This window comes from Sus scrofa, chromosome 6 (genome assembly GCF_000003025.6).
Source record: "Sus scrofa isolate TJ Tabasco breed Duroc chromosome 6, Sscrofa11.1, whole genome shotgun sequence".
In the NCBI taxonomy this organism is placed as follows: Eukaryota; Metazoa; Chordata; class Mammalia; order Artiodactyla; family Suidae; genus Sus; species Sus scrofa.
The window spans coordinates 5,375,855-5,387,949 of record NC_010448.4 but is presented as its reverse complement, the minus strand read 5'-3'; the positions used below and the strand labels follow the sequence as shown (position 1 = coordinate 5,387,949).

Genomic DNA, 12,095 nt, shown 5'->3' with positions numbered 1-12,095 from the left:
TGTGTATTAGAAAAACAAGCCCATCTGTGCCGCGCCGCAAGACGCCTCCAGGTGTTCAGAAGGAGCTCTTTAACATGAATATTTTATCAGTGCCAGAGCAGATAGAAGGAAATTGTATCCATTATATTCCCATCACTGTCACACGTGGTTGAATGGACCTCTGACTAAAGAATCCAAATACGTTTAAAACATTTTTCACCTCCCATGAAACCAGCAAGTCCTGATTTGTGTTGTTACTACTCCTGCTAGACTCATGAAATATTTCGGAGGCAGTTCCGTCTTGGAAGTGTGATTTGGCAAATTTTCATCCAAGGTGTTTGGTTTTGTTTTATTTTCTTTTAACTAGCAATTCAAATGTGGGGGAAATTGACATTTTAGAGCAAGTGAGAGAACATGCGCATGTGTGTGTGGGGAGAGCGGGGTTGTTTTACTTGTGTCTTATTTTTAAGTTCAACTTTTCAAATCAGAATAACAAGTAGCAGGAAAGAAAGTCTATGAAGAAAATGTGTTCTTCAGGGATGGGCTGTCAGCTCTGACAGGGCAAGGTCAAAGGCAAGGTCAAAGGCAAGGTCAGATCCCAGACTTCAGCTTAAAACTGTTCAGAGGCTTCTCAGAGCCCTCAGGATTCTGAGCAGACTCTCTCTGTGGATGGAAGAGGTCTGACCTCTTCTCCCCTTCCAGCCTGTTCTCAGCCTCTGGAGCCCTACCTCTCTGCTCCAGCTCTTCTGGTCTTTGGCCGGGTTTTGCCTCTGTGCCTTTTCACACACTGTTCCCCAGGGCCAGAACTCTCTTCCTCATTTCCCTTCCCCTGGAGGAATTCCACTGGGCCTTTAGGTCTCGGCTCAGGTACCATTTCTTCCAGAAAGTGATGGTTTTCTGCCCTGTGGTCCAAGGGGTGAATTTTCTAAAAAAAAATTCTATAGATTCTGTGACTTCACAAAACGTTGCATGCCCTGGGGTGAAAGAATCCAGAGTATGGTCCTTGTCTTGTTATAGAAATTATTTCTAGGAGAAGCCTAGAGGGGGTGCTGAGACTGGAGGACGCATGGCCGGGGTGGGCAGAGGTGAGGCGGGGCAGCCCCAGGCGGAAGGCCCTCGAGTCCGCGCCTGCACCCTGAGGATCCCAAGGCGGAGGCAGAGCAGAGGAGCATCGAGGGTGCCTGAGATGCACAGGGTCGCTAGGAGCCAAGGCTGCTGGCCCTCCCGGGCCTTGGTAACCTTGGCGGCTTCGTCCTTTTACAAAGGGAAGCAAGGAACAGCATTAATGAGAGAAGGAGACAGAGAGGTTCCGGAGTTGCAACTCACACTGCCAACTCCTCTGAGGAAACCTTCCTTTCTCCATCGATTCCTTTGGCCAAAGCCATTTCTTTCCCCCTAAACATATGTAACCGAAAGACTGCCACATTCAGTAAATTGGGAATGAGGTTTCTTGTTTTCGTCGTCAGCCATCCCCAGAGTCCCTGAGAGGGACTCATTGCTGGAGACACTGACTCTGATATCGCTGTTGATCACTTCTGGGAAAGCATGGGGCCTGGGGATTCCGGGGAACAGTGGCCTGCACCCCTTCTTCCCAGCCACACACCAGTGGGTCATGAAAAGCACGTGTGGCTTAATTAGCAATAGCAGATTGACTCCAGGCCACCCTAGGAATCTGCCAGCCATCATCTCTGCACCCCAGCTTTAAAATAAGCGCCGGGAGTTCCCATTGTGGCTCAGCGGGTTCAGGACCTAACATTGCTGCAAGCTGCATCTCACAGAAGCGGCTTGGATCAGATTTTACTCTGCCTGTGGCATAGGCCACTAGCTGATTCAGCCTCTAGCCTGGGAACTTCTGTATGCCACAGGTACGGCCATAAGAAGAAAAATAAAATCAAATAATCTCCATAACACCTGCCTCCATACTGATGGACAGTTTCCACGTCACCCCATTTTATTGTCAGCATAAGTCTGTCCTGTAAACCTACAGCAGATGACTCACCTCAGCTGGCATTTGGCTTCCAGAATAGTGGGAAAAATACCTGAAAACAGAGCAAGCTTATTATGTTGCCCCCCAAGCCCCTAAATTTGCTGCTGAAAGATTGGTGTTTGTGGACAGTTTCTTCATTTAAGTAGGCAAACTTTAGCCCCAGGAGGTAATAAAGCAGCTTTAAATCTCGCCCCAGGTACAGCAAAGCTGGCTGAACCATGCATTTGATTGCATACAAAATGCGAACTGAGTAGCACAGAGCCCACCTCCTAGCACCTCACAGTGCAATGAGATCAGCTGCAAGAATGGAATAAATTGGAGATTGATTTCTGCTGCTCCATTCATTTGCAGACAATTGCAGACAATTAAACTGTCCCCCTGCACTATAGGTATAGCTGCCCCTTTTAGCCAGAGGCTGATTGAGATTTGTGACCTAGCCTCTGGGAAAACAATTCTCCAATTCCATCTGAGTAAGGAGCTCTCGCCAGGCTCGGCCCTGGGGAGGTGGATAGCATCCCACTTAGATCAGGGGCCTTTGGGGTCACAGAGGCCTGGGTGCCCATCTCTCACTTATGACCAAGTGACTTTGGATAAGTCTCTTTCATCTTTGAACCTCAGGAAAATGGGCTTGTTTTCCTGCGAGATGTTGAATGAATCAAATCAGGTAATGTGGCAATGTGCCGAGCGCGGTGCCTAGTAACTACCCAGGAAATGGCAGTGTTTCCTTTGGCAGACTTGGGGAGTCCAGGGCTAGGATGCCAAGTAAACCTTAGGATCAGAAAGATAAGAAACAGGCTGTGACCTTCAGACTTGAGTCTGGGTCACGTGTTTTAGACTCTTCAAAGGAATAACTCTCAAGATCATTCACCCAGACAAACACCAAGCACCGTACCTTTGCAGCCAAGCAGTGAAGGCTCCCTGCTGCCTGGGAAGCACATCAGACCTTCTCATCAGGATCTACAAGACTGGCTACCATTGGGCCAGCTGACCGCTTAAGTCTCAGTTGGCGCTGCCCTGCCTCACTCCCTGCTTTGGCCAGAGGAACACTTCCAGCTTCTGTGATGCTTTTTCTTATTAAAACAGCTCCTCTTAGCACATCATCTTGCCCAAACTTTAGGAGAGTAGGAGCGAGAGCCAAGGGGGTGGCTTGTGGCTTCTTTGTCAAGTTGCTGCTGTTTTCCCTTCTTTTTATTACCTAACACAGAGACAGGGTCAGGGGCTGGAGGGTTGGGGGGATGCTTCCTGCCCCTCCCTAACACTGAGACAGGGTCTGGGGGTGGGTACAAGAAGACCCTCTGATGGTAGCAAGACAGGTCCAAGCTGCTTTCGGGCCTTGGGTTCAATGTGACGAGAGCAGGTCTGTCCCTGTCACTTCTCACCACTTTCTTGGAGAGGCTCCTGGAAGGTCCCTCAGCTGCCTGGGGTGGCAGGCGTAGTGACGGCCAAAGCATGGAGTGTGGCCCCAGCCATACAAAGCCAGTCTGGGCCCAAACCTCTATGTCCCCTCCAGTTCTGGGGCACCCAGCCAGTTAGCCTCTACTCTGAGCACTTATCTTGATGGTGTCCCAGGAGGGTTCCTTGGGAACAAACCTTGTGGCTCCGAGAAAGTGGCTTGGAGAGGGATCTCTGCACCCCTGTCTGCTGGGGAATGAGGGCACAGGAGCAGGCTTGGGGGGAGTGAGCCCAGGAGCCGTTGAGTGTGGTCACAGCAGAGGTCTCAGCCGTCAGGCCAGCGGAGCCTCAGGGAGCCCTGAGCGAGCTCCACCTGGAGCCCGGGGCTGGCCGTGCGCTATTAGCTGAGCCTCCGTGGCAGCTGTACCCGCTTCTACTTCAGGCTCTTAGCTGTGTGTGAAACAGAGGCAGAGTCCGCGAAAATACTGTGAAAACATAGTATGATTCCCTCTACGAAATGCCCAGAGAAGGCCGATGTGTCCAGACAGGAAATGGATTTGCGGTTGCCAGCTGCTGGGGCTGAGAACAGGGGCTGAGCAAACAGGCATGAGGTTTCTTGCAAGACAATGGAAGGGTCTAAAATGAGTTCATGGGGATGATCTCACAACCCTGTCAATGTCCTGATAATCACTGCCTTGCGCCCTTTAACACGGGTCCACCTACTTAAATTACACAATTTAAACGAGACCGAGATAATACATGAAAATATAGTGGGAAGGGAGTTCCGGTCGTGGCTCAGCGAAAACAAATCTGACTAGTATCCATGAGGATGCAGGTTCGATCCCTGGCCTCGCTCAGTGGGTTAAGGATCTGGTGTTGCCGTGAGCTGTGGTGTCGGTTGCAGACATGGCTCGGATCTGGTGTTGCTGTGGTGTAGACCAGTGGTGACAGCGCCAATTCGACCCCTAACCTGGGAACCTCTGTATACTGCAGGTGTGGCCGTAAAAACATACGTATATAGATAGTTAGAGGTAAAGAAGGGATGAGGACTCCAGCCAGGGAAAGTGGACCCCAGCTCTCCTTTCCCCCAAATCAAAGGCTCAGATTTGCATTCTAGGAAGAATCTTAGTGCCTTGTGAAAAAAAGAGTTTGAAAAAGGAAGAAGCCCCACAAGTAAATAATTCTTTAGCCCTTAAAATCTATTCTTCACACAGCAGCCAACATGAAATATTCGTGGGGGGGGGGTGTCAGCGGGCTCCTGTCATTCTGCAGCTAAAAACTCTCCCACAAAATCAAACACAGTAAAACATCTTGTGACTCACATCTCATGCATCTCTGAGTCTATACAGCCTGCCATCCAAGATCTGAATTCCCTTTACGAGGACCCTGGCCTGTCTCCTCCCCTCTCCCCGGCCACACAGGTGCCTCCCTGCAGCTCACAGGGCCCAGGGTTTGTTCTTGCTGCTGGCAGCCGCCTCCCCCTGCCCACTTCATCCTCCAGCTCTGCCTTCCCAGAGGGCCCCTCCCGGCCTCCGCATATGGAAACCGTCAGCCACAGTCCTCTGGGCACGGCCAGCCCACCTGTCTGTTCTCCTGGACCATGTCCATCACCTGTCTCCTCCCTCTAGAACACAAGCTCCATGAGCAAAGGGGACTTCTCTCCCGTGTGCTGCGTGGCCCCAGGTGCCGAGAACTGCTCCTGCCAGGAGGGGAGTGATCTGTGGATAGTTTTTGAAGAAATGAATGAATGAATGACCATGAGTCCACTCAGTCTCTCCTTTTCGAGATCTTCATCCTCTCTGCCTTCCTGCTCCACCTGGCCGCCCCCTTCGCCTTCTGCCGCAGCCCCTCCCCCTGTCCCTCACAGTTGCAGGGTCTCCCCTTTATTTCCAAGCTGCTCTGAGGGGCTATGTGATGCGATTCCCCCAGGTAGCGTGAAACTCATTTTAATGCATTGCCAGTTTCTCCTGAAATTGGAAAGCAGGGCAGAAAGCAAAGGAGACTGTAAACTCCTATACCCTGTGACAGAAAGACGAAGACCCCGGTCAGCCCACCGGAGGTGGGAGATGTTTATGTAAGGGTGACAGGTCCCTGTAATAAAATCCAGCCCGTGTGCGTCCCCCATGAGGACATGCTTCTGCCCCTTTGACTTACGAAGGGTTGGGTAAGGCTGCTCTGGGTTCAAAGACACCGACTAATCACTGGTCCCACGCTGCAGGTTTATAGGGAGGTGCCCCAGGAGGCCCGTCGCTCACTTTCTTCCACATGCCGTGCGTGTGTGTGTGTGTGCACGCGCATGTGCTTGTGGCTGAGGGAAGAGCCTTGGTTTGAAGCGGGAGGTGTGTTGTGTGTGTCGTTCGCTCTAGGCATCTCTGTGATATGCATCTGTTAATGTGTGTTTGTGTGTTAGACCCTGTCAAATGGATTCTGAGTGTGTGTGTGTGCATGTACACGTGCCCATGTGTGTGTTGTGTTCAGCGAGAGTGGCTGTGACTCTGCTTGAGTCTGTAAGATCTGGCCTCAGGCCACCAGAAGCTGAACCAAGAGGCACCCAGTGGCTTGTCTTCCTTTGCCCACGTCCCCTGTCCTGGTGTTAGCAAGGCCTTCCTTCACTTTTGGGCTATTCTTTGGAGAGCACAGCCCACGTCCACAGGCCATTTCTCACTTCACTCTGCGGACCAAGAGCGCAGGCGAGTCATTCTTCTGCACAGATGAGAAACCTCTTAAGCCTCCCAGGGCTGGTTGTGCTGCGGATCCACTGCCTCCCCTCTTCTGGCATCAGTCTCCATTCCCCTCCCCCTCCTCTCCGCCCACTCCCCTTCCCGGTCCCCCCTTGAACTGACCAACTTCTTCCCATTTCCTGCTTTTCCTTCCTCAAAGTCCTCACTTGCCATTGGTTCTTCTGACCCTGGACCCTAACACACTTCAAGTTGCTCTTAAAATCATCCATTGCCTGTCCATCATCAAACCCAACAGCCTCCATAGAACGTTCAGCCTGTTGCAGGGATGGCTGTGCTGTGTGGTCATGTAATATGGCTGTGCACTCCCTCCTTTGTGAAATCCTCTACTCTTTGTTCTTTTGACTTTCCTTCCTTTGCCTCCTCACCTTTCTCTGGCCTCTGCTGGCCTTTAAGAAACCTGTTGGATGGTTGGGTTCCTCCCCTTACCCCTCCACATTATCTGGGCGCCATTAGCTTCTCCTTCAGGTGTAGCTGCTCTTGTGTGTGGGTGACTGTGACGTTTCTCCACCTCATTCATCCCTCTCTCCTGAATGCAACTCTTTATATACCCTCCAGAAATCTCTCTTGGATGCCTGGTAGCCCCTCAAAGTCCACACGTCTCTGGCACCCAGCATCTGTGCCCAGAGTAGCCTTTTTCCTATTTACCCAAGTCTTAGTAATGGCAACAGCAGAAGGCAAGGAGTCCTAAGACAGCGTCTCCTTTACCCAATGGTCTGTGCTTTCCCACACTTGACCCTTCCTCCTCTGTAAACAGCTCTTGAATTAGGTACTTTTAAACCTCTCTGCTTCTATCTTGTCTTCCTTTGCGGTTACAGCCACAGCCTGGTGTATTCAGATGGATTTACATATAGAAACAGTCCCACATGCAAACACTCACACACATAGTTACACACACATGTGCTTAGATATGCACATGGTATTTAAATGTCAGATCAAATGTTACGGCTCCTCCATGGCCCCAGACCCATGGGACACATGGGACACATGGCTTCAGACACACAGATAATTCATTAGCACAGACCTGATCAAAGGTAGACATTTGTCCCCAAACACATGGTTGATAGACACACACGATTCAGAAACAAGTGGAACCATAGACATAAGAACAGTCATGAACCAGTTTTGGTGAGGTCCCTGCCGTTGTGAGGCAGAAAAGTTGAGAGGTGGAAGAAGAAGGATGCCGCAGTCCTGCCCACCATGGGGGGCTTGGCGGGTCCTGCACACCTGGAGGCATCTGTACCATGGTTTCGCCCCCACCCTCCCTCCCAGATGCTCTCCTATCCTGAGACTCAGAGCCCCTGCTTCTCTCCAAAGCACCTTAGACCCAGGGGTTTATACAATTTTCCTTGTTAGCAAGCTTCTGGGGTGTTGGGAGAGTTGGGGAAATGGATTGGCAGCTGTGAGCTCAAGTAGCTGGTGAGCTGGGAGGACACCAGAAGTAGCGATGGGGACTCAAGTACCTGATCGTCTGGTCACCCATGAGGACAAAAGTCCCACCCATTCACAGGCTTGCAAACACAGACCAGTCCTCTGTTACAAGCAGTGGAATGTTTGTTACCATCACTGAGGATGCTTTTCATTACTTTAGGCATTTTCAAAATATCGTCGTAATAAACAGAAACCTACTTTTGCTCTGTGATCATGCAGAATCGCCAGTCCCTTCCATTTGCATAGGAAATCTGTTCCAAGTGCTTTCCTAGGCATTCTCGCCTGTGAGCCTCAAGATCTTTGTTACTGTAAATAGGGTTTATACATTGCACATATTTTACATATTTTCTGTTCTTTTCTTATTCCGTAATAAGACAACAGAATCCTTATGCATGGTCTACATCAATGTTTTATAGATAGAATCCACTCTGTTTTTCATTGTCTTTTCACTGTCCTATTTTCTTTCTTTCTCTGCTGTTTTCTGTGTGGTTGGATTTATTTATTTATTTATTTATTTATTTATTTACTTATTTTGTTGGTTGATTGGGTTTTTGTTGTTTTAACCCTTCTTATTCTTTTTTCTTACTAGCTTCTACATATACGCACTCTAGTTTTCTGTCTTTGCCTGACTGTTAACTCTTTGATCTTCCTAGAAATTTCAGTCTTTTATTTGTAGTTATTCCTTGAAGTTTTACATATGATTCTTCTGTGTTTAATAGAGTTTATAGGAAATAGAGGGCAACCAATATAGTATTCTGTGTTTTCCTACACATTTTGTCTTACATATCCTCTCTTCTAGCTAGGTGAATTGGAGCAACTCACATAGCTTCTCTGAGCTTAACCTTCCTCTTTGGTTAAGGAGGGCTAAGAGCTGCTCGGGAGCTTTATCGCAGATATTAGAGTGGACACACATGACGTGCTTACCACACCACCCACCACATGTTCAGTGAATTATTGTTACTGTGGTAGGTTGTGGTGGCAATTATAGAAGCAGTCAAATGATGAGCCCGGAGGTTAGAACATGGTCTTCACAAGTGCATAACTGGCAACCACCTAAGATCCCCTCCAGCCCAGGGACCCAAACTTAACCTTGTCTTGTGGTTGAACATTCAGGCGGTTCGTGATTTTTGCTCTTTTTAAGTAATGTCTCACTAAATGTCTTCCTGCTTTCAGTTTTATTCCTCTTTTTAATTTAACATTTGAATGTATTCCTAGAAGTGAAATTACAGCGTGAGAGATATGTACATTTATAAGGTTCTTGATACAAATAATATGCCCTGACTACTTTCTACAAGAGTAACAATGGTTTACACTCCAACCACAATCAAGAGAAAGACTATTTATAGAAGCTTTCATAGCCTTAACTTGTCTTGTTTCCTATTGGACCTTCCTACATAAAGTTTCCTTTAAAATGTAGATAAATGGATACAGATAACACTGTCATATGACATATATATATATGCACACATTTTTTATGGACCATGGGTCAGTGATTGCTTTAAATGACAACTGTCACATGATTTTCATAGCAACCTACTGTCCAAAGTTTGAGATGCTTACTTTTGCTGATTCATAAGATAATTTTAGTGTGTGGCATTGAATGTTTATATATTGAAAATGATATCCCATATTTAACTCTTTCAGTCCTTTGATTGGACCAAGGAGAAAGTCTCAGTTCAGTGCTAATAACAACCCTCTAGCCTTTTTTTTTTTTCAATCTCCTTTTCAAAATGAGGACACTTCCCTCAAATTCCAAGTTTCCAACTCAAATTTAATAACACTTAAGAACACTGAGGTCCAGTTTGTTTATTTTTATGTTTTCCTACTTTTTCTGAGAAGCCATACTTGTACTATATTTAAAATAATGATACAAAAAAAAATTTGCGTTCATTTATTTAATTGAAAAGGTGAGTTACAAATAGGACAGAAATTCTCACATTGTTGTTCCTGTGATCAAAGTTTGGGACCTGCTATGTTGGGGGGTGCATTCCAGCAGTAGGCCCACCGATAGTAACAAGTGGTCTTTGAAAGAACATTGACCAAGAGTCTCCGTAGCCCTGACATAATTCGGAATGTCATGTTGTAATTGCTGGTTCCTCCCTATACATTTGTGAGTGAGTAGGGACCTTGCATGGGGCCCGGAGGAAACTCACTTTTGTGTCCAGCAAGTTCTGTGGGTTAGTGACCAGGCGAGTCACCTCCTCAGCTGGCAGGTTAAGGGTGGGCGTGCACAAGCCCCGAGGGAAGGATGTGTAAATCAAGACTGATGTTGTGAATAGAATGAGTTGGAAGATGGGATTAAATAGCTTAATGATAGTCACTGTGAACACAATGTCAGCTTTCGTATAATTCTAACGATGTACTTGCTAACACTAATGAGGTTTGATAGAAGAAAATTAACAATGTCCAAACAGCTGTATGCTTTCATAACAGAGGAACCATATCTCAGAGCAGACTGATACATCTTCTCCATGGGGGATTTTGGCCAATTCATTTGTTGTTTTCTCTTTTAGGATATATTTAAATTTGCAAGAACTTCTCCTGTCCCAAGACAAAAGAGGTCCATTGTGGTATCTCCCATTTTAATTCCGGAGAATCAGAGACAGCCTTTCCCAAGAGATGTTGGCAAGGTAAGCCGGACAAAAGACAAATGTCAAAGCATGTTTTTATTAAGAGATGAGCATTCACAAGGCAAACTGACTGTGACTGGCTTGGCGAGCAGCAGGAATTGGCCTCAGTTCCTCTATGGTAAGATGCCAAAAGGTTTTATCGAGAAGAGAATGTCAAAAGATCATAAAAAAAGGGAATTTACAAAAAAAATAATAACACCTTTGAATGTCATGATTTGGAGATATATGTGGTAGATAATGATGCCAGGGTAGTGACAGGAGAATGTCACTGGCTAATAAATAGACTTACTGCTTTTGTAGATGATATTCAGGCAGCCAGCCAGATAGGTCCCATAAGTATAGCAGTACGATGATATATGTCCTTTTATTTAGATCTGTGTTTTCAAATGTGAAGGTCTAGGAGCACTGTTGGGTCAGGTTTCTAAAATCAAAACCAGATCAAAGGAACTAAACCATACTAACGAGGTCTAGAAAGCGCTATTCAATGAATCAGGGCAAAAACTTTTCCAGGAAGAACTATTCACTGTTAAATGGGCAGAAATAATAATATGGCCTGGTCTATACATCCTCTCCCTAGAGGAAAAGCCAGCATGGAGAATAGAATTTTAACCCATCTGCATTTTTAAGCGATCTTAGAATTTGAACAATGGTGGTTAGTTGAGGGGATGCTCTGAATGGCCGGTGCTATTGCACTAGGTGAGTGAGGAGCACCTCTTACATGCTGGACTCCAAGCTTGGTTGAATGGAGGCACCAACAAGCATACAAGCCCCTGTTGTGATAAAGCAAATGTTCTACCGGGGAGAGGGAGTAAATCAATAAACAAGAAACTTGCAGAGGGTAACAAATGCTTGGATAACAGAAACAGGGTGATGTGAAGAAGCGTAAACGGCGGGGCCAGGGAATGGAGGGAGGAGGGCATCCTGACGCAGACAGCTGTGAATGGCTGGTCTGAGTTCCTGACATTTGAGTGAAGGCAGGAAGGATGAGAAAAGATAGCCATGGGAAAATCTGGGTAAGACACATTCTTGGCAGAGAGAGCTGCCTGCGAAGGCCTGGAGGTGGGAAAGAATGACGCATGTGTGAAGGGCAGCATGCCTGGTTGGCTGCTGTGCAGTGAGCAAGGAAGAGAGTGCTAAGAGTTGAAGTCCGAGAAGCTTGGAGACCGTGGTGAAGAGTAGGGAATTCATCATGCCCGTAGCCAGAAACCACCACCGGAAAGTCTCATGCGCGCGCGCGCGCGCGTGTGTGTGTGTGTGTGTGTGTGTGTGTGTGTGTGTGTGTGTGTGTTGAAAGAGCCCTCTGCCTGCCGTGTAGGGAATGATTTATGGGAGCAGAATGGTAGGAAGGAGTGGACATGAAGAAACACCCAAGGGGTAGGTTTTATAGTGGCCTGAGCAAGAGGTTAGGGTGCTTTGGACTATTAGACGTCTATTTCTGTTGGAGATTGGAAGCATTAATAATCCAATATCCTGATAACAACCATGTTTATGATTTTAAATGACCTCTGGTCCAAAGATGCCTTTCGTTAAGCAAAATCTTGCCAAGTTTCCAGGATATGATGCGAAGGGGAGCAGAGCTGTTCTGAGTGGGCAGTGGTAGGGATGATGAGGCCTCCTCCTTTGGACGGCCCTAGCCTCTGGGATGGCCTTTGTATAGGTTTCCCTGAAGCCAAGAGTCACCCTCGCCACGGGGCCAGAGTGCTCTAGTCTGCAGTGCTCTGCCCCAAATGGTTTCAGAGGCACACGTTGCATCCTTGTTCTGCAGGTCTCCTTTAGGTACGCCTGGCATCTTTAACCCTCAGTGTGTGTCAGAATCCCTGGGGCAGTTAAAAACTGCTACCAGTCTCCACCATCAGAGAGTGATTCAGTTGGCTAGGGGGTGAAGACCAAGAAGTAGCATATTTTAAAAGATCCCGAGTGATTGTGATGCACAACCAG

At 47.4% G+C, this 12,095-nt stretch overlaps 1 protein-coding gene across 1 annotated transcript in view; it reads left to right on the top strand.

Annotated features, from left to right (window-relative positions):
• CDH13 (cadherin 13, H-cadherin (heart)) overlaps positions 1–12,095 on the top strand; it is a 1,022,437-nt gene that overhangs the window by 444,239 nt on the left and 566,103 nt on the right. Inside the window, 1 exon segment of the mRNA NM_001109945.1 lies at positions 10,041–10,157. Within this exon segment, the coding sequence (NP_001103415.1) occupies positions 10,041–10,157 (117 nt within the window).